The sequence below is a fragment of the Malus domestica genome, chromosome 15, assembly GCF_042453785.1.
Source record: "Malus domestica chromosome 15, GDT2T_hap1".
Lineage (NCBI taxonomy): Eukaryota > Viridiplantae > Streptophyta > Magnoliopsida > Rosales > Rosaceae > Malus > Malus domestica.
The window spans coordinates 25,261,639-25,284,660 of NC_091675.1; the positions used below are offsets into that span (position 1 = coordinate 25,261,639).

General features: G+C 41.2%; 3 protein-coding genes across 3 annotated transcripts; 2 read left to right on the forward strand and 1 right to left on the reverse strand.

The window, feature by feature from the left end:
- Positions 1 to 343: 343 nt before the first annotated feature.
- LOC103401376 (uncharacterized) lies at positions 344 to 1,458 on the reverse strand. Its single transcript, XM_029094689.2, has 2 exons — positions 809 to 1,458; positions 344 to 677 (listed from the first exon to the last, which is right to left on the reverse strand). The coding sequence occupies exons 1-2, from the start codon at positions 1,194 to 1,196 to the stop codon at positions 598 to 600; spliced, it is 468 nt and encodes a 155-aa protein (XP_028950522.1). The 5' UTR covers positions 1,197 to 1,458; the 3' UTR covers positions 344 to 597.
- Positions 1,459 to 7,868: 6,410 nt separating this feature from the next.
- Positions 7,869 to 8,366, forward strand: LOC139191803 (uncharacterized). The gene has a single exon (XM_070812824.1). The coding sequence runs from the start codon at positions 7,869 to 7,871 to the stop codon at positions 8,364 to 8,366; it is 498 nt and encodes a 165-aa protein (XP_070668925.1).
- Positions 8,367 to 19,816: 11,450 nt separating this feature from the next.
- Positions 19,817 to 22,226, forward strand: LOC103401436 (uncharacterized). Its single transcript, XM_008340147.3, has 2 exons — positions 19,817 to 20,587; positions 21,807 to 22,226. Exons 1-2 carry the CDS (start codon positions 19,817 to 19,819, stop codon positions 22,224 to 22,226), a joined length of 1,191 nt encoding a protein of 396 aa, XP_008338369.3.
- Positions 22,227 to 23,022: the final 796 nt, after the last annotated feature.

The following is a 23,022-nucleotide window of genomic DNA, read 5'->3' on the forward strand; positions in this document are numbered from 1 at the left end:
TAAATTAAAGGATGTGAAATGTAGTTAACCTAAAATTTATTGATTTATTGTCTAAAACATGAAAGCTCACTGAAAAAAAGAAGAAGAAGTTTTAGAAATCTAAACCAGATTCTTGAAGTGCTATTTGAGCTAGAGTTGGCGTGCATTAGTTGAAAAACAAAACAAAAATAAAGGAAAAGAAGACATGTTGTAGGAATGTTTTGTGTATTATAATTTGTTATTACAATCAAACAGAATCAAAGTGTCGGACATAAACATTCAAACAAACATCGAATTGTGACTTTTTTTTTTTTTGCCTTCAGACACTAATTCAACTAAATGAGAAAAAAAGAGAGCAGACAAATAGAATGAGAACATTGCCAGATTACAAACTAAAGAAAAACCAAAAGCAAAAAGTCAATCCATTCCCAGTACAAGTTGGTTCACATTAACAACTACTTTTTAGAATTTTAATCCCTCTGGTTATTAATTTTTAATCCATGCAAGCAATAAAGTCGGTGGGGGTGGGGAATTTGGAATCATAAACAACAATCATTGACAAGTTTGACGTTGACGTTTTGGTTACTTTCTTAACTCTGGTTTGGTACATTAATCACCTCACGAACTCTGCCTCACCGTGCAAGCAACCACCTGTGCCCACTGCCTCAGCCGCGTCTTCACCGTCTGCGGCGTATCTCCTTCACCCAACATTCCAATTTTCCCGAGAAACAAACAGAAAGTCAGGAACTTGATTCATAAACATGATGAATAGTTGAAGAAGAAGCAAAACCAAGTTTTTAAAGTCACGTGAAAAATGAAATATACATACCGGGTCCGAAAATGGTATGGGGGCTGCCGATGGGGGAGAACACCGAGTCGCACTCAGACGGCGTCGGCGAAAACAGCGATGTTGGAGTCGCAGTAGACTTATTAGAAACCGAGTCACAGTAACTCTTGTTAACCGCGTAGTAAAGTCCCAACGCGGGAAAAGTGTTAGCGAGTCGCTGATCGGACTCGGGCGAGTCAAACCCGAACCCTAGCTCGATGCAGGCTTTCAACTCGTCGAGATCTTCGTCGGTGACGCTCTTGCTCCGCTGGAGGTTCGATCTGCCGTTGATTTTCTTGCGGCGGTGCCATGCCTCGTCGCGGTAGGCGTCCGGGGACCACGACCGCTGCTTGTAGAGCGGTGGAGGAGGCGGCGCGTCGGGTTCAGACATGGGCGCATCCACCGCACCTGGCGTGGTGGGTGGGTGGGTGGGGGGGGGGGGGGGGGGGGGAGATTTGCGGCGGAGGTCGGAGGACCTCGCGCGCTGGGGGCTCTTTGAGAGCGCTTATGGCTTGGTTGGCGTTTTTTGGTTTGTTACGAAGGAGGAGGGTTTAATAGGAGGGGAGGTAGATAGTAGGGCCCAGTGGAGACTTTGCTTAGGTTGGTCCTCGTCATCATGACCTGTGCCCTTTGCTGATTTTTCACAAGTGTTTGGAAACTTCTCATTTTTTTTTCTTCTTTGTTTGAGTGTTTTGGTATATTATGTATTTTCTGTTTGATTTGCGGAAAAATGTTCGGCGGGGAAGGGGTGTGTGTGTTAGGGTGGGGTTGTGTTCGTCATTGATGCTTCACATGAGTGAAAATTGGTTTTTGTGGTTATACCCACCACCTTGTAATTTAGTTTTAAGGTAATTACGATATGCATGAGGGATTAATGAGTGGGAAAGCGATTTTCAGACTCTATTTTCAATTTTTATATTCGTACAGTAGAATATATCAAAGGGTAATTAAAGAAGTACACGAGGAAAAAATTAGAGTGTGGAAATTACTATTATAATTAGGGTTTATGGTTTTATAGAAAATTTTAAGGTCCTGTGCTAGTTTGAGTAGCCTCAAAAATATCATGATTAGGTTCAAATGATTAATGGTGTAAAATTAATTAATAATACTTAAGATGAAGTTACGCATATATGTGCATGATAAATCTACCTACACAATGTTGTTGTTCTTTTTTTTTTTTTTTTTTTTTTTTAAGGGGGACAACTGTAGCAAGCCACGATTATCCATTCCTTTTGGGGGCCGGGAAGATTTACATAGGCATTTTAGCCTCCTCCTGACCACAAGTCTGGCTTCCACATCAGCAACGAGTTTCGAACCCGAGACCTCCAGTCTTTAATTTTAAGAAAGTCTCGTAATCCGCTATTTATCACTGAACCACCAGCTCATGGTTCATACACAAAGTTGGTTGGCTTGGGATGGATGTCTAGGTAACCACACTGAAAGCCTCATAACTGGTGAAGTTGAAATTGTTGCAAAGCTGCAGGGTGGATTGAGCTTGAGGTGGGGTTGGATTCACAATGACGATAACTTGACACACACGATACATGATGGAACATGCCTCAATTGGTACATTCATTTATGACACTAATTAAGTAACTTGCTCATCAGTTTAGTTTTGTTTCATTTTCAATGTAGTTCGATCATCTTGCAATTTAGTTTTACATCGTTTTCATGTTGATGGAGTGGGTAACAAGGGTTGCTCAAATTTTAGCTACATTTGCATGTAAAGAAATTAAAATAGTACGTAATTAATTATAATTTTATTTTGGTTAGGAAACTATGGTTAATCCTGATTGTGATAATACATAATTAATGAGAACAATTAAATACATGAGCAGGCTTTGTATTATATAGTTGGTTGAACACACCATAATATTTTAAGAGTAATGCTAGTTAGGAAGACTAAATTTGTAAACAAAATATGCAAACTAAATGATGTGTTACCAATAAGAAATGAGCATATTTATTAACGTTTAAGTAATCATCCAATCCTCAACTTCTATGTTGTGGACCAAAAAATAATTCCAAAAATCATGGAGCTGACACGTGAATTATTTTCCAAAAAAGACAAGACTACCCCTATTAAATGAGCAGGGAGCAGCCTCATTCATCACGCTCAACTGAGGAATAGCAGACAGAGATCAACGACTGCTCAAGGCACCCTTGCTCGTAGACAAAGTCAAAGGTATTTATGATAGAATAATATCTTATTCTTATCATAAATACATTCCTAATTAGAGAAGACCCATTTCAAGTAAGTTATTCTAATCTCATTTATTTAGGATATTTACCTAATTATTCTAAGATATTTATTTACATAAATATCTTAGAATATTCTCACCCAAATTCCACCCTAGGGCCGACCACCTCTAAACTAGAGGGCCAGCCCATCTCCTCCATTTCTCCTATAAATACTCCATCTATCTCCAAAATTCAGAGAAGCTTTAACTACCCTTAAAGAGGATTTTTGCTTCCCACAAACACTCAAACACATTCTTTTAAGAATTCTAATTTTGACATCAGAGATTCTTTGGCCAAAGCCCACCCAATTCATCGTGGGCACCATAGGCTTTTTACCTTAATCTTAGGTGTTATTATTTTGCAGGTGCAGATTTGTCAATCAAGGAAAAGCGGAAATTTGCATCCACAAATTAGTGCTTTCATTGAGAGTTTTGATTTGAAGACTCGAAGAAGACTCTTGCTTTCAACTTCCTTCGTTCGTAGATCCACGACTACAATGGCAGGAAACTCAGAAACTATAACCAATTGGACCCCCTACGTTGAAGAACATAGACCAACCGATGGAGATCGCGACGTGGCTCCATGCCATTTCTCCTCGAGGCTCACCATAGCAAGGACTACACCTTTGCCGCCACAAGACACCGTGGCCATGCCAGCAGCTGTTGCTATCGTTATTGTGGCCAACGGGGCAACCTCCGCTCATCGCGATGAAAGCCTAGGGTAGGAAGCCCATGGTGCAAGTAACCAGCAACCGCAGGTTCAGGCAATTGCTTGCCCTCTCCAGTAGCCTTTGGCGCCTACCACTTTCACTTGGATGCGAGTGACCCAGACTGAGGCAGCCCAAGCCACGCCAACCGAGGTAGCCCAACGCCCGACCTGCTCCCGTAACCCTCCAAAAGGTCCAACATGGTCCCAGACCAGTTCAACCAACCCAGATCAAGATCCCAAGGCTGACGGTTGAACTAAAGGTATTTTCACCACCACCTTATTACAGATTTGACCTATCATGGCTCAAGCTTTACACATGGAGTCTATTACACTTCCACAACTCAAGCAGATGTTTACCATCCTAGCTCTTGCACTCCAAATAACGAACAACACATATCCCGATAGGTCGTCGAACTCACAAGCGCCATCGAGCAACAGACTACCTTAGTGAGTCAGCTCTTGTAGCATACCCCAGATGTGGTGTCCCGAAGCAGGACCAGGGTAGACGATGACGTTTCTCTTTAACAGCGTCTCGACAAGCAGCCCATCGACCAGCCATGAACTAAGTGTTCTGGCAATGTACACTTCCATCTGGGCCCCTGAGATAGCGTAGACTCTCATCTTAACGAGCGAAGAAGCATTCACTCTCGGTTAGGCCCCCGAACGAGTATACATTCACGGTTGGGGCCACACTCCGATAATTAACATGGACAACCTTCCAAGCGGAGTGTTTATACTCGGCTAGGCCCCCAAAGAGCATCATCTACCTCACATCGGAGTAGGCAGCACGACGGATGAGGAGAAGCAACCTCACAATCCGACTCAAGTTCAACTTGCAGCTTACAAGAAATTAGCTTGCCTACCAAGAACGTACTACATGCACAGCAGCCGCGACATAGACGAGTCGAGTGTAGGGAAGAGCAGCCAAAACCATTAGGTCATAACTGGGGGCAGTTGGAAGCCTTGTTACCTCGACAGAAATAAATTCAAAAAGAAGTAGAGAGGCTCTTGATTGAGCGATTATGCAAATTCTAGCGCATCGAGACCACATATTCGCAGGGACATGGCATACATGGGCATATCACCTTTCACGGATGAGATCGAGCAGACGGAACCTCCACGTAAGTTCAGTACGCTACATTTCACCCTATTCAAGGGAGATGGAGACCCGGAAAGACACTTGAAGCACTACCACAACGCGATGATCATCTACAGGGCTAACAAAGCTTTAATATGCAAGATTTCACCATTACTTTGCAGGGTGAGCCACAAGATTGGTTCTATATCCTGCCTCCATAGTCCATCAGGAGTTTCGATGAGCTTTTTGTAGTTCTCACCAATGAGTATTCATCATACCACTCAATAAAAAAGAAGTCTAATTATCTCTTCAACATTAAGCAGAATCCAAATGAGTTACTCCATGATTATGTCAACAGGGTCAAAACGGATAAGGCGAAGATAGTCGGTTGCAACGACTTGATCGCCAATGTAACCTTCCAAAAAGGACTCCCAGCAGATCATCCTTTATTCGGAGAATTGATCATGAAATAAGACTTGACTCTAACAGACTTGTTTGATTTAGCAGAGAAGCATGCGCTTTGGGATGAAGCCCGACGAGTAAATAAGGCACCTGAATAGCCTCAGAATAAGCCAGACATCCCAGAAGAAAGTGGACAAGAAGCAGTCCAATGACCAAGGCAGGCAGAGGGCCATGTAAAAAGACTAGTGCCCAACAAGGGGAGGTCAAGCCACCAAGAACTATTCTAAGTTCTTACTCCTGATTAACTAGATCCTCCGTGACTTCAAGAGTGAGCCTTGGTTCAAGCTGCCAAGATCACCCAAATGAGACACCTCCAAGCTAGATCACACCAAGTTTTGCGTGTTCCACCGAGGTCTTTGTCATGTAACCGACACTTGCTATACCTGGAAGGACTATCTAGAGAAGCTAGTGAAATGAGGTAAATACGACAGATACCTAGACAAGCTAGCTTCACATCTTAGGAGGAATGCAAACATAGACGAGAAGCCGCCTGCCAAGACCATAAAAATCAACGGCATCTTCTTTGAGTCCGAATACTTGAGGGCCCAAACAACTCCAAGAAGAGGAAGATCCAGCAGGCTATAACAATCTCTTAGGATCAGGCAGTCGACGTCAAACATGGGCCCATCGTTGGTTTCACTGAGCAGGATGCTGATGGAGTTGACTTCCCATACGATGATGCTCTGGTAGTATCCATTCAACTAGTACACGATATAGTCGATAAAGTGATGGTGGACAACGGTAGCGCAATAAATCTACTTCATCTATTCGTCATTTAGAAGATGTGCCTGGAAAGCACGATAATATGCCCAGTATAGGTACTTATCGGATTTAACGGATACACCTTAACTGCTATTGGCAACATAACACTCAGTGTGAGAACACTACCAGTAGTCTTGAAGCATACGTTCATTATAGTCAGCGACCTGTTTCTTTATAACGGGATTCTTCGAAGGCCTTGGTTAGTGAAATTGGGCATTAGAACCTTCATCGAGTACTAGAAAACCGATTCAGTATCCCGAAATAAGGAGTCGGAGAGATCAAGTCTGACCAGGCTGCATCCTGATGATGCACGGTGCAAATGTTAAAAGAGTCAAAGAAGAAGTCCTTCACCCTTGTGCAAACTACCGAGGTTAAGAATGACAAGCTTACTACCAAATAACAACTACAACAGGCGGATCAAGATGATGGCATTCAGGAGGACATGCCGACAAAGGAAAAAAGATGAAAGCTAGAAGAGGATGTTGAATACATCATTCTTGATCCTGAGCAACCAGTGAAGACGGCTAGAATCAGTTCATGACAGAGCCCAAAGGAAAAAAAAGAGTTCATATCCTTTCTTAAGGAAAACCGTGATGTTTTCACTTGGTCACCTTCTAACATGCCCGTCATCGATCCGAAGATAGCCTGCCACAAGCTACATGTCGATCTTGTTGCTAAACCAGTGATCCAGAAAAGAAGACACTTTGCTCTAGAACGAGTACTTATCATTAAGGTAGAGATAGACAAGCTACTGAAGGTTGGATTCATCGAGGAAGTGGCGCATTCAGCATGGTTAACCAACGTCGTGCTGGTAATGAAGAAAAAGAATGGCAAGTTGAGAGTATGCGTAGACTACACGAACCTCAACAAGGCTTGCCCAAAAGATTCACTCCCTGACCCCCGAATTGACCTACTGGTGAACTCAATTACAGGGAACCAGCTGCTCAGCTTTTTGGACGCATATTTCGGCTACAATCAGATTGCCATGTTTGAGCCTAACAAAGATAAAACTATTTTTGTGATTGAGCGAGGCACCTACTGCTACAAGGTTATGCCTTTTGGCCTCAAAAACGTAGGAGCTACCTATCAAATGTTAGTAAAAATGATGTTTAAGAAGCATATTGGGGGTTACCATAGAGGTCTATGTCGACGACATCATGGTAAAAGGAAAGTAACGGTCATACCACCTCAGAAACTTGGCAGAGACATTCAGTATCCTTAGCCAAATGCATATTTGGAGTTTCCTCAGGCTAATTCTTAGGGTACCTCGTAACCCAATGAGGAATCGAGGCACATCCCAAGCAGATCAAAGCAATCTTAGAGATAAAATGCCCAACCACTTTGAAGAAGATCCAAAGTCTGACCAGATGAGCAGCTGCGCTCAACCGTTTCCTTTAGTGCTCAATTGATCGATGCGAGCCCTTTTACAAGGCCATCAATAAGGCGCAAAGAAACAAGTGGGACGACGAGTGCAAGAAAGCATTTCAAGACTTGAAGAGATATTTGACATCCCTTCTGTTACTATCCAAGCTGGAAGCAGCCGAGGAATTATACATTTACTTGGCAGTCGCAGATGTAGTAGTAAGCTCTACCCTTATACGAGAAGAGCTAAAGGCCCAACTACCAGTATTCTACACTTCTAAAGCTCTCCTCAATGTGAAAACAAGATACCCGAGGATCGAAAAGCTAATTTTGGCACTACTTGTTGCAGTTCGAAAACTCAGACCATACTTTCAAGTGCATACGATTGTCATTTTGACTTAGTATCCCCTACGATATATCTTATATGGTATAAACCCTTCTTAACGAGTGATGAAGTTGGTGTTGGAACTTGGCCAATACGGCTTGGTTTACCGACCCCACACGGCTATAGAAGCTCAAGTCTTGGCATACTTCATAGCAGAGTTCACTCCCAGCCTAGAAGACGCAACATCACAGCTCAAAAGTACCACTGAAGTAGCCGAGCACGCCCTGGCCGCACCAACCCTTTCTGACAAAGACTTTTGGCGCTTACACGTTGACGGTTCATCCAACTACAAGGGCTCTAGAGCAGGTTTGGTTCTCATCAACCCAGACGGATCAATGCTCAAGCAAGCAATCACTCTAGGCTTTAAAACATCAAACAACGAAGCAGCGTATGAGGCCATATTGGCAGGCTTCTTAATGGCACAAGATCTGGCACTCAAGAAACTCGCAATCTATTCCGATTCTCAACTCATCACTAGCCAGACTATCGGGCAGTATACAGCAAAGCATCCAAGGATTGTGCTATACCTCACGAAAGTACGAAATCAGCTTAAGGCGTTTTAAACTTACACCCTCACACATGTGTCATGGGCAAACAACGCTCATGCAGACGCCCTAGTAGCCTTAGGCTCCACTTTGGACTACCAGTTTAAACGTTCCATCTTGATCGAGTATTTAGGAAAGTCGAGTATAAAAGAAGAACCAGCAACCAATGTGTTACAAGTCAATACAACCTCAAGCTAGCAAGATCTCATCATTGACTACCTAGTCAATGTGACACTCCCTGCAGAAAGATTGGAAGCTAGAAAGCTTCAAATAAATGTTGTACGCTACTATATGTAGAACGATATTCTCGTCCGAATGTCCTTTGTAGGCCCACATCTTTGTTACTTAGCGCCTCTTGACAACTTAAAAGTTCTGAATTCGATCCACGAAAATTTTTATGGAAACCACTCAAGAGGTCAATCCTTAGCATAGAAGGTCTTCAACGCTGGCTATTATTGGCCCACCGTGCATCAAGAGGCTAAGGAATTTGTTCAAAAATGTGACAGCTACCAAAGCTTCAAGTCTCTACTCACACCACTTATCAACGTGCTCCACCCACAGACAAGCCCATGACCATTCATGCAGTGGGTAATCAACTTGATAGGGCCTATGTCGTTCATTACTAGGGGCAGGGGCCTAATGATCATGAATACCGACTGCTTCACCAAGTGGGTAGAAGCTGAGCCCATAACCACCAATACTTAATTAGACATAATGCGCTTCATATAGAGGAACATCATATGTTGGTTCAGCATCCCTCAATCTATCGTCACCGACAACAGCCTGCAATTCGTAGGCAAAAACTTGGAGAAGTTCTTCTAGAAATATGGCATCAAGCAGCACATGTATACGCCTAGATATCCCTAAGAAAACGGGCAAGTGGAGACGTCCAACAAAACAATCCTGGACTGCCTCAAGAAATCCCTCACATCCAAACAGGGAAAGTGACCAAACGAACTTCCTGGTGTCCTATGGGTGTATCACACGACCAAACGACGAGCAACTGTCATTTCTCATTGGCATTCGGTTCAGAAGCAATCATCCCTCCTAATGTCATTTTCCAAGCATCAACACCATACTGTCAACTTTGGAGCATAATAGAAATGAGATAGCCACAAATCTAGATCTGACAGAGGAGGAACGCAAAAAGGTTAACACCCGCATTACAGCCTACTAGCAGTACCTCATCTCCAGCTACAACAAAATGGCGAAGATCTGGCAATTTTAGCCTAGAGATATGGTCCTAAGAAAAACATTCATCATTGCCCAAAGAGAAGGCTTAAAAAATATGAATCTTATTTATGAAGTTCCATACAAAGTCAGCAGAGTAAGTAGCAATGGTAGTTACACCATCACAACCATGAACGACACAAAGATTGACAAGTAGTGGAATGCCTACAACCTACGGAAGTACTACACATGACCTCCCACTTCTCCCTGAGCTCTTCTCAGACTAAATAAAGCTCGAAGACTCAAACAGCTCGACGAGCCCTACCTCGAAAGATGATGACTATTCAATTGTTATGCAATTTCTACCTTTCAGCTAAGTTCGATATCTTTCATCTCATTTTTCAATGAAGATTTCTGAAGTTATTCATCACTTGGCTCGATCGCGTATTTGCAACAACTATCTACTCCTTCTCTTATTGATGATCGTGCCTAATCAAGAACTTATCATAGGAATTACGCCCCCCAGGGACCAACCTTGCTCCCCATTGGGAGAGGGTAAACTACGCACTCCGAATATCCAGTCGTAGATGGATCAGGCTACCCTGGTGTAACTAAAACACGATGGCCTACACCGGCATCCCTAGAAGTAGCCATAATGATCTTTTTCAAGGCTTAGCTGGATTTGAAGGATTTAGGCATTTAGCTTGATCCACGGAGACCCGAGCCTCAGAGACGGAGGAGGCACGCTGCGCAACTCGCCCTTTGGACGGCTACCCACGAAGATGGTAACCCCGGCTGAGCATTATGTATGTGACCAACTAGCGATCTTCGTGTTACAGAATAGTATTGCATCTACCCATTAGAAGAACATCCCTTTTGAGCATCTGTGATATGACTAGCTAGCATTCACAGTTGAGCATCCCTGGTGTAATACATAGGTGATCTCTGCGAGGATACGAAATTCTAGCTCCGGCTACATGCATGGGTGCACGCGGTTGAGCATGTTGATGTGACTAGCTAGCATAAGTAACTGAGCATCTTATATGTGACCAACTAGCGATCTCTGCGTATCCCTGGAAACATAAAGCTGCTGCAAATTCAACAAATAGCCCACAGATTCTGGAAGATCCCTGGGAACCTAAAGCCGCTGCCAATTCAATGAGCAGCCTATAACATCTGGAAATACCTGGGAACTTAAAACTGCTACCAACTCAATGAGCAACCTACGGTACACCTTTCGAGCAGTTAGCCGCATAAACCTATACAACCGCACAATCTTGTGAAATGTTAACAAGTTAATGTGAACATGCACTGCTTAGCGCAGAACAACCTATTGGGTTTACACTGATTCCTAAAGTGTTGTGTTACTTGCTATGCAGCCTGCATAATTAGTTATATAAAGTGCAAAGTTTTTTTCAAACCACTGCCCACGAAATTTCATAGAACCACGCACTTTTGATGCGAAAGGTTAGCAAACTTCGTGTCCCAGCAATTTTATTATGTTATGATGCAGGCCACACAACTTAAAGGATTAGAGAAAAGACAACCAGCTAAGCAGGCTATGGTCAGGGGCAACAACATGAGATAAAGCTCATCAGTTCAACACCCTAGAAGATAAAAGTTAACAATCGAGCAGTCATGCAGACTCGTCTGCTTCTGTAAGTAAGGCGCTAGGCTGCTAACTCTCTGGTTAACAGCTTTGTAGAGGTCCTAAGCCTAGATCGACAGTCACATAGGTCAGGCAAGTCTATTTACTTATTAAAAAGCAGCACGTTTCACTAACAACCTTATGATTAAAGATCTAGTGGACCACCGATACGAATATACAACTATGGAGTTTATTCGGCCCGGTAAGTTAGAAGTTTCAAAAGACGCCTCAAGCAAGGGAAGATTCTTACTCGACAAGCCGAAGTTTGCGCCTCAAGTAAAGCGAAGAAAAACAGTTTATTAATTTCTAGCAAATTGGTAAACTAGCACGAAGGCCAGCAGAGTTCAAGCAATGGAAAAAGCAAACCAAGAAAAGAAAAGAAAGTAAATCCTACAGTCTATCTAAAAAGACTACTCATCAGTAGCTTGGACATCTTCAGCAGCTGCATCGCTCCCACTAACATCAACCTCCCGCGCTTTATCTATAGCTGTCCTATCCTGGGCAGTATTGTCATCAGCTGCCTCTACCTGGGTGGCACCACATTCGGTTGCACTTACCTGGGTAACTTGATCTTCAGCTGCTCTACCAATGACGCTCTCTCAAATGAAAACTTAAGAAGATCCTTAAAAGAAATAGCAAAAAGCTCAAGGTCCTTATCAGAAAAGGTGTAATCAGACGACGTGACAAAGAAATGATTAATATAGCCAAGCTTGTAAAAGTCAGCTTAACCTTGGGTAAGGACAACCTCACGACTAGACTTCTCGCTCATCAGCTGCTTATTCTCCTCCATCAGGTTAGTACAAGCAGTCTACAACTTATCTAGTTCATTCTTTAGGTTCTCATTAGAGGACAACGCTCCATGTAGCTCCACCTCCTTAGACTTAAGTCTACTGGTAACTTTCTTGAGTTGAACAACATCATTATGCATGGCGAGTGGCTCTACATCCTTGGCATCATGGGCAGACAGAAATTTTGAAATGGCACGCTCAAGGTCCTGCGCTAGCAACACTTGGACTTCAATCTCATTCTCTGCAATGCCATACTTTCTTCAGATCACGTCAAGCTAAGCCTTCAAGTCACTGATCTCTTGGCGAGCGATCTCAAGCTTCCGAGCAATGGGGGCAGAAACATCAATTCCCTTCAAAAAGGCAAGTCTAGATTCCAACTCTTTAATTTTATCAGCAGCCAAGTAAGCATCTGCTACAATGGCTGCCGTTACCTCTCTAGCAGCCTTGGCGTTATCCTGCTCCATACGAGTATACTCGGCTACTAAGATCACATATTTATGCATTATAGCAAGCATAAAACCCCTTCGCGATTAAGCTTCACGCCTCACAAAGAAACTGGAGTCGACAACTTTGTTCATGCCATCAACAAACTTGGCATATACCTCTATGTCCTCAAGCAGATCAAGCTTCAACAACGTATGGATCTTGAAAAACTCCCATAAAGTTGGTTTGGCAAGCTGATCACGGCTGCTCATGCAGGCAGACGCTTAATTCTTAACAAGAATGGCCAGCTATGACACAGTCTTAGCTATGGAATCACCATCCTCACTCTTTACCGCTGCACGCACCTCCAGAATCGGATCGAACTTAGGCACAGAAGGCTACCTCGGAATAAAATCAGGCATAGAGGGTACGACAGAACTCCTCCGATGTGTAATCCTGTCAGTAACTGTTCTAATAACCCTCAGAGCAGCAAGTTTCACAAGCTCAGATCCAGCAACCTATTTCTTTTTTTTAGAAAAAGTCAAGTTAATAACGAGCCTCCAAGCAGTGGACGAACCCCCGTGAACAACAGAGGAGGTCTTCAGCTTTTTCTCCACCGATGGCTCTCGACCAGGCGATGAAGATCTATTTCTCTCCCCTTCATTTGCAGCAGGCTCTACAATGGCGATCAGACAAGCAAACGCCTAACCCTTGATCCTCCTAATCTCTTCTAATGAGGGCAATTCACCTTTCTCCCTACGAAAAGGACCAAGCAGCCAACGCCATTCACGATATTCAGCAAGGATCCCCAAAGTGATGTGCACATTTTTCATGTCTGGAGAAGTCTTGGGAGTTGAACCAAATTTTGAATCTACATAAACAGGGGAGGAAAAATCAGAAGGCAACTCAGCAAAAGTGTAAAGCAGCTTAGAGACTAAGCAGCTTACTTACCATCGATGAAGGCAATCGGAATGCACAGCCTAGGCGATGAGTCGGATTCCCACTCTCCACTTATCTCAATGGTCTCCCTAGACCAATCATGATCTCATTTGCTCGAGTGATTGAAGAGCCTATAACGGGTCCTCAGCTGCCCAACACCATTGATGTAACCTATGTAAAAGGAGTACAAAAAACTTGTTGGTAGTCAAGTATAAGTAAAAGAACCTGCTGAAGTAGTGGAACCCCATCATCACGCAGACCACGTTCGAAGAGCACTGAGCGTGAGCACACTTCATGGAGTAGATCACCTGTTGGAAGAATCGAGGTATAGGAAAGGTGAACCTCAACACAAAGTAGTAAGGGTGAAACTTAATAGCTCTCCTAGAACCACACAGCCCACGACTGTAACCATCCTTGGCCCGCTTCACGCTAACCCCAAACAGAATTACGTGCTTAAACATCTCGAGGAAGTACCTAAACTGCTCATCGAAACCTACCTTGACATGAGCAGCCCTGAAGTAGCCTAGCTTACCTACAATGATGCAAGGAAAAATTATTAAAAGGCTGCTCGAAGAAGAAACCAAAAAAAAACAAATGCATGGACCAGCGCACCAGGCCGCAGCCCAGCTGGCTGCCCCATGGACCCAGCACGTCATGCCTTTCTCTCTTGGCCCAATAGGCAGGAGGCATGCCATCTTTTATCACCCTCGGCTTAAATGGCTTTGCGGCCCAATTCACCTGGAGGGGGCTAGTACCCCCGCGCCTCCTTCTGTCTGTCTCTCTCTCTCTCTCTCTCTCTCTCTCTCTCTCTCTCTCTCTCTCTCTCTCTCTCGTATCTTTCAATAGTACATGGGCCTGAGCACAGTAACCTAAGACCCAAGCAAAGCAACACACAGGCCCAAGCCCAGCACCGACCTTCCTCCTTCTCGCCTAGCCCAACATGCCGAGCTGACTCATCGCGCAAGCCCTAGCGGTGAGCCAAGCCGACCCAACTGCTACGGCAGCAGCAACATCACAGCCGCCCAAGGCTGCACTTTTTATCACTTTCTCGACCCCCGTCGATCCAAAATTTGAGCCCTGAGGCTTTGAAAAATCAATAAGAAAGAGAAAATTAATTTTTTTCTTACCTTGGAAACGAAAAGCAACTAAACACAATTCTTTGTACCGGCAAGCGAAAAAGATTGCTAAGGGAGGGCGAACAAATATCTTCTGGCTTTCTTTCTTTCTTGTGGGGTTTTAATTGTACTCCAAATTTATTTAACTCCCTGCTTGATGCAGACTTAAATAGGTTTTGGTGGCAATTACATTCCTTTTCCTAGAAGAATTTAAATTCCAAATTAAAGATGGAATCTACATCAAATTGGGACACAAACTCCATTACAGCTTTGGATTCCTACACCTCCTGCACTTTCTTGCGAGCAGCCCAGTAGATGTGGGGACATTTGTGGAGCCAAAATAATCCCAAAAATCATGGAGCTGACACGTGAATTATTTCCCAAGAAAGACAAGACTGTCCCTATTAAATGAGGACAGAGCAACCTCATTCACTACATGCAGCTAAGGTAGAGCAGGCAGAGATCAATGACTGCTCAAGGCACTCCTGCGCATAGGAAAAGTCAAAGATATTTATAATAGAATAATCCCTTATTCTTATCATAAATACATTCCTAATCAGATAAGACCTCTTTCAAGTAAGTTATCATAATCCCACTTATTTAGGATATTTACCTAATTATTCTAAGATATTTATTTACACAATTGTCTTAGAATATTCTCACCCAAATTCCACCCTAGGGTCGTCCACCTCTAAACCCTAGAAGGCCGGCCCATCTCCTCCAATTCTCCTATAAATACTCTATTTATCTCCAAAATTCAAAAAAGCTTCAGTCATCCCTAAAGAGGCTTTTTGCTTCCTACAAACACTCAAACACATTCTTTTCAGAATTCTAATTTTGGCATCGGAGATTCTTCGGCCAAAGCCCCCCATTCATTGTGGGTGCGTGAGGCTTTTGGTCTTAATCTTAGGTGTTATTATTTTGCAGGTGTAGATTCGTCAATCTAGGAAAGATGGAAATTTGCATCCTCATATGTCATTTAGTTTACAAAATTTTATCTACATATTTAGTCTTCCTAGCGTTACTCATAATTTAATTAAATGAATTCACAATACGCAAACCTCTCTATAAATTACCAACTAATCAAAGTTAAGCTATATTACAATTTACATGTAATTTCCTTCGTGTATCAGCAGCCTACAAGAGGAAAGGCGGGTCTCTGGCGGCTTAATTTCCATTAGAATATAATAGAGATGCTTCATAGATTTGTATATTGACCCAATTAGTCGTATAAGTTCCAGAAAGTTTGGACAAATATATAGTAGAGGGGTGAATCCATGCAACTTTCTTTCATTCTTTGACCACGAAGAGAAGGTGGATGCCGATTTGCTAGTGCCAAAGTCTCAACTATTACCGGTATTTTACATCCTCATTATAGCGTCTTATGCTAATAATATAAAGATACATGTAATTTTTTATCTACATAATATAATAAGATCCATTTTAATACGAGACGTGTTGATATATAATTGTGTACTAGTATCATTTAAGTTACTCTTCGTTTCCGCTATCTCATATGCTAGCATTATATTACATTATTGCATGAATAATGACCTTTTATTTTAATTGGAAATTTGACCGTGTGTGAGTTGTGACTTTGGATTCCCATATCTCGACCCTTCCATGCCAAACCTAAACACACAAAACTGAGAGAATGATGGCATGGGAATAATGCAGAGCGCGGATCATCATGTCAGCTGTCCCATGTCCTTTGAATTTTAATCCAAAGCACTTGTAATTAGTAGTAATTAGTCAACGCAGCAGTTCCAAGTCGGCGGAGTTGTTTAAAGTAAACGTGGGGTTTCCACTTATAATTTTCTAAAGCCAAAAGCCATTTTGATATCTCAATTCAAGTACTTTTATTATTTGTTTTTGAATTAAAACATTTGAGTTGAATAATTAACGTGAGATTTTTATTGTAATATTTGGTTACTTACTGTAGGTTCCCGCTCTTTTCAAGTCGCCACATTAACAGCTAAAACCAAGTAATCATACTTTCAATAAATAAGATGGTGCCTTGTTTATAATGTGATTATACGATTATTTATCTTTATCTCTATCCTCATGCGATAACTTACCACGTCATAAGAAATATAGACAGAAACCAAACGGAGGCATGAGGCCTAAGAGATGAAAATTTAAGAAGGCCTTCTTAATATGAGTATTTATAAAATCATTTTTTAAATTTCATTGAAAAAATTGTTCTTCTTGCTTTTGGAAAAATCATTATTCCCTTCTCTCAAACAAAAATACGAAGAAAAGAGAGTGTCATATGAAGAAAAGGCTGGAGGCGTGATTTGGGTTTTTTATTTTATTTTTTATTTTTTTAATATTAAGAGTATCTCCACATGTTAGTGGAATACAAGAATAAAGGCATGTAAGTAGCCTTTACTTTGAATAGGCAAGGGCAAGCAATGACAAGTACTATTCACAAATGTTTTTTTTTTTCTTTTTTGAATCTTTTATGCTTTGTTGGCCTTATCTAGTAGAATTACAAACCAAATTAACAATCCCACTATAGTATCTACTATAAGCAAAACACAAGCCGTAATCACCGTCTTCTTCCAAACTTCGAAAAGAAGTAATTTTGACCATGGACTTAAGCATGAAGTGTTGACAAATTAGACTTTGGGCATGAATTAGCAATGAAGATCGGAAACAATGGTCAACTTTGGGCATTGTCTAGATGTCCCACATCCACCTTCAGCACCTAAACATAGTGCTTCATTTACCTTGCACAAACCTGTCCCATTGATTACCCCTTGAAACCCACTTGCTGGTCAACATTTATGTTGTGGGACCCACTTGCTGGCGTCGTAATGACGTGGCCTTTGCCAGTGGGCTCAAGGCTTAGCAAAAATTTTTGCTCTTACCTTTCATTAACAGATGGAGATGCTCTAAAAACACTTCAATACGAAGGTGTGACCTAAGGCCTTGCTCACAAGAAAAAAAGCTTAAAATTTTTTAGGGACGAAACATGTTGCACATGTAATCCGTACAATTTATTCGGAATTGTTGGATTTCAAATGAAATTTTTTTTTATAAAATTAGAATTTCGAATCCAACTTGTACCCCAAAATAAAATAAATTTTCAATTTGATAGTGTTGGGCTTGAGTAAATTTGGGCCAAAAACCGAATATACACAAGTCTTCTATAGCCCATATAGAATTATAGTCACCATTTCAATTTTATGATAATTCTAACCAAAACTTGATGTAACAGTACTAACATACCCTTAATATTAGGGTTTCTCACAACAAAAACAAAACCTTCATGGCAATCAACAGCAATCAACCAAGAATGAAAAACTGAGAGAGATTTTGACAAAAAAACAAGAAAAAAAAACAGGGAGAGATAAAAAATTGAAGAAAATCAGGAGAAGAGAGGACCTGCAAATGGGTTTTGGAATCAAAGGGGAGCTTTTGCTTGGTGTGGATTCTTAAGGCTTTGGCATCGTCACTATATACAGGGAGGTGTCCATTTCACCACCAAAACCCGAAACCCAAAACCCTAGCAGGTTAGTTATATGTGCTAATTAATTTTTCTCTAAAACCTTTTCCTAATTTTAATATATTTACAGGTTAGTTAGATGCGCTAATTATTTTTTTTTCCCTTCAGAATATGACTCAATTCGTGACCGTGATCCATTACGGATGGAGGAGGGTTGATAGCCCATACACAGATGGTCAAGTGAAATCAATGGTAGTGTCAACCAAAGTTACTCATCAAGATCTTATACATGGTATATATAAACGTCTTTGTGTTAGCCCAAGTGAATTTAGAATCTCAGTACATTATCAATGCATGCGCAACTTAGGGATGCAAAATATGATGGAGATTGTAAACAATGACGATGTGACTAGTTGCGTATGTGAAAGTCTTTCTGCAAAACCGAACAAGATTTCGTTATATGTTACAACATATCCTCTAAATGAACCTGAAGATGAACACCCAATTGCATGCAGTTCTCCATCACCAACAATGGCAATTCAAGAGAATGATGACATTTTAGGTGATGAACAACCAAGTCAATTTCTTCAAGACAATGCCCAGGTTAGTGAGACTTCAATATATGTGAGTTTTGAGTTTACTGATGACTATCATGATTGTCAAATCCCAACCCGGGCCCCCACCACATCCCGAGCTCGACTCTGCTATAGCACGATATTGTTAGCTTTGGGCCCCTACCACGCCCTCACAATATTGCCGTAGCACGATATTATTGTCCGCTGGGAACTCACACATGAACTTCCCAATGGGTCACCCATCATAGGATTGCTCTCAGGCGAACTCGCTTAACTTCGGAGTTCCTACAGAATCCGAAGCCAGTGAGCTTCCAAAATGCCTCGTGCTAGGTAGAGATGGGAATATACATGTAAGGCTTGCAAGATCCACTCCCCTGGGCGATGTGGGATGTTACAATCCACCCCCCTTAGGGGCCCGACGTCTTAGTCGGCACACTTCCGGCCAGGGATTGGCTCTGATACCAAATTGTCACATCCCGGGCTCGACTCTGCCGTAGCACGATATTGTCCGCTTTGGGCCCTGACCACGCCCTCATGGTTTTGTTTCTGGGAACTCACACGAGAACTTCCCAGTGGGTCACCCATCATGGGATTTCTCTCGCGCAAACTCGCTTACTTCGGAGTTCCTACGAAATCCTAAGCCAGTGAGCTGCCAAAAGGCCTCATGCTAGGTAGAGATGGGAATATACATATAAGGCTTACAAGATCCACTCCTCTGGGCGATGTGGGATGTTACAATGATAGTACCCATTTTGATAATGTGCAGTCTAACGATGCTAATGTCAATCTATCGTCGTCTCGTCGTAATAAACGTAAGAGCATACAAGGCTATGCTAATATTGCAGATTTGAATATAGATGGAGATATTATGGTCGGACAATTGAACTCGAGTAAGAAAGAGTTGCAAAAACAATTAGCTATGATTGCAATGAGGAAGAATTATGAGTTTAAAGAGGAAAGATCAACTAAGGATCGTTTGGAAATTAGATGTGTGGATGATAATTGCAAGTGGTGACTTCGTGCAACCAAATTACAAGTGTCAGAATTTTTTGAATTAAGAAAATTTGAAACTAATCATTATGTTCATTAGATGTTGTTCAGCGTGATCATCGGCAAGCAAGTAGTTCTGTTGTTGGCCAATTTATAAAGTCAAAGTATAAGGGGCATCACGTGCATATAGACCTAAAGACATCATTGAGGATACAAGTTGGGGTTAATATGAGCTACAAGAAAGCTTGGAGAGCAAGAGAGCATGCATTTGACATGATCTGAGGATCGCCAGAGGAATCTTTTGCCGCACTTCCTGCCTATTTTGCCATGTTAGAAAGTAAAAATCCTAGGACAGTAACACATATAGAAATGGATGACAATAATCACTTTTTATACTTTTTCATGGCAATGGGAGCCTCTATAAGGGGATTTCGTGGTTCTATGAGGCATGTGGTAGCAGTTGATGAGAGTTTTCTAAAGGGTAAATATCTTGGCACCTTATTTGTCGTTGTATGCCATGATGGACAAAATCAAATATATCATTTGGCATTTGGTGTGGGTGACTCAGAAAATGACGCTTCATGGACATGGTTTCTTACAAAATTGAGAAGTGCCATAGGAGAGGTAACAAACTTGGTGTTTGTATCTAATCGACATGAAAGTATTGGTAAAGCTGTGCAAACTGTGTTTCCAGAGGCATGTCATGGAGCTTGTATGTATCATGTAGCTGGCAACATGAGGAATAAATTCGGTGATGATGAAATGATGTTTAAGTTATATTCCACTGCAGTAAAAGCATACCTTGTGTCAGAGTTTAATATTGTTATGATTGATATTTGGGCAATCAAAGATGGAAAAGTAGGAAAACATCTTCAAGAAATTGGGTATCATGGATGGGCTCATGCACATTTCAATGGAAAACAATACAACATGATGACAACCAACATTGCCAAATCCATGAATGCAAATCTAAAGGATGCTCAAAAGTTTCCTATCACTACTCTAGCGGATCATCTTAGAGGTATACTCCAAGAGTGGTTCAACGAACGTCGGAACACAACAAGTTCATGGAATTCGACCTTGACAAAGTGGGCAGAGGAAAAAGTGCACAAGAATCAAAATAGAGACTTACGTATGTCGGTATGTATGATTTTTTTACATTTTTATCCACTCTCACATTCCTAATGCACACTGGACACCTAAATCCACATAGAGTCCATACCAAGAATAGACAAAGAAAAAAAATAAAGAACCGACACCCTTCCATACTTGTAGTGTTGACAAAGATTTTATCATTTAGGTACAATAGTAGCTCTGTTTTTTTTTTTTTTTCCAAAAGTACTTCTTCGTAGTCAAAGGTTGAGGCCTCTGTCGAAGAAAAACTTTCCAAACTTGTTCTCCAAATTTTTTGAATAAGACCAACATTTTGTTCTTATAAGGATCACGATAATCACCTATTATTTTAAATAGAAATCTAAAAGCCAAAAGCTACGAGCTAAAATCTAAAAGCTAAAAGCTAAAAGCATATCTTAACTCTTTATTTAATCAGTTGTGGCCAGGAAGCATGTAATATTTCGTGGTTGAGTGAGCTGGATGATGGCCAAATCTATGTGGTTAGTGCACATATTTTGTTAACCAAAAACATAGTTAAAATGTTTCAAACAAATAAACAGGTTGATAAAAGAATATGATAATTATGATTAATTGGTCTCTTGTTGTTGGTTGTCACTTGTCAGATTAGAAGATTTGCAATTTGCAAATAATTTGACGTATTCTAATAAGTTTTTAAGTCCCTAATTTTTCCCATTGGTGTTTCTTCAAGGTATTGTGTGCAAGGTTCTAAAAGTCGCTAGGCGCTAGTTGGGCGGCAGGCTGGGGCCTAGCGCCTAGGCAGCTAGGCGGGGCCTAGGCGGGCACCTAGGCGGACTAGGCAGATTTAAGTAAATCTATCATATTTTAGGTAAATAAGTGTCTGCTTCTACTTGAAATATATATAATTTCATCATAAACTACAAAATAAAATGCATATATATCATGAAGTATTGGAACATAATGAAAACATGTGAAATAAGGATATAATGTTTGTTCATTCAAGTATGCAACAAGTCTCTTACAAGTTATTGGAAAAAAAACAAAATGCAAAATGAAAGTTATGTATTTTCTGTCTAAGTGAGTTGCAACCTAGGCGAGTGCCTAGGTGGGCTAGGCGGGTGCCTAGGTGGTCTAGGCGGTGGGCTGGGGCCTAGGCATTAATCGGGGCGGTGGGCTGGGGCCTAGCGCCTAGGCGAGGATTTTTAGAACAGTGATTGTGTGTGCATTTTTTAATTTTTTTTTCTTCGCATGGTTGACAACTATGCAGGTATCTTCCATTAATCACTATGCATTGCAAGTACATGAGCCAGACTTATATCATATGGTTGATCTAAATGCCAAGTCATGCATGTGTAAAAGGTTTGATCTCGACCAACTTCCATGTGTCCATGCAACTGTTGCATGTCGAATTCGCAACACGTCGGTGTACACTATGTGCTCCAAATTCTACACAGCCAATGCAATTGTGCTAGCGTATGTGGAGCCCATTTGGCCGATTGGAAACAAGAGTGAATGGAGTGTGCCAGAAGAGGTGCAGAATGGAGTTGTGTTACCTCCAATCAGACAAGTTGTATCTGGAAGACGCAAGATAAACAGAATCCCATCTCAGGGGGAGGAAAGGATAGTGAAGAAGCAGTCGCTGTGGTGGGACATGCCACAATCGCCAAACTTGCAAGAATCCAATTAGACTCCATTCCAGCACATGATGTGAATGTTTTTCTTTGGAATTAATTACATTATTATATTTTCTATTATTCGGGATTTATCACATTATTGACTTTTATATTTTCAATCACCAGTTTAGCAGAAAAACCTCACACATATTTTAGCTTACAAGGGTTTTTGCTCCTCTATTTTTAGATTCAAATTTTGCTTCGGAAATTCAGTTCCTGATTAATTTTTATGTTTAGTTTACTGGGTTATCTTCAATTTTCACATTCTTTGATTACATTTGAATATCTATATTTACTATATATATTGATTATAAAAATATATATAAATAAATAAATAAAAGAGTGTAGGAAATGGAGGGGTTCGAGAGTAGGGGTATTGGACAGTATTGAAGAGGCTACCTTTTTTATGCTTCAAGATCTCAACTAATTGTTGTGTTTTTCATGATTAAGAGCAATGAGGAATTTTTTTGTCATTAAGGGTATATTAGTATTTATACATCAAATTTTAGTTAGAATTATCATAAAATTAAAATAATAGCTATAATTAGACCTGGCAAACGGGTCGTGTAATTCGTGTTCGTGTCGTTTTCGTGTAACACCTGTTATCTTAACGGGTCGTGTCGTGTCACACCTGTTATCTTAACGGGTCCTTAACAGGTCGGGTCACTTTACCCAACGGGTAAAATGACCAGACCCGTTATGACCCATTAAGAAAAATATTTTTTTTTCCTTAAATTTGCACATACCACACATTGTCACATAAATATTACTTCAAAATATTAAAACACATTTGTCGTTTAAATACTACAT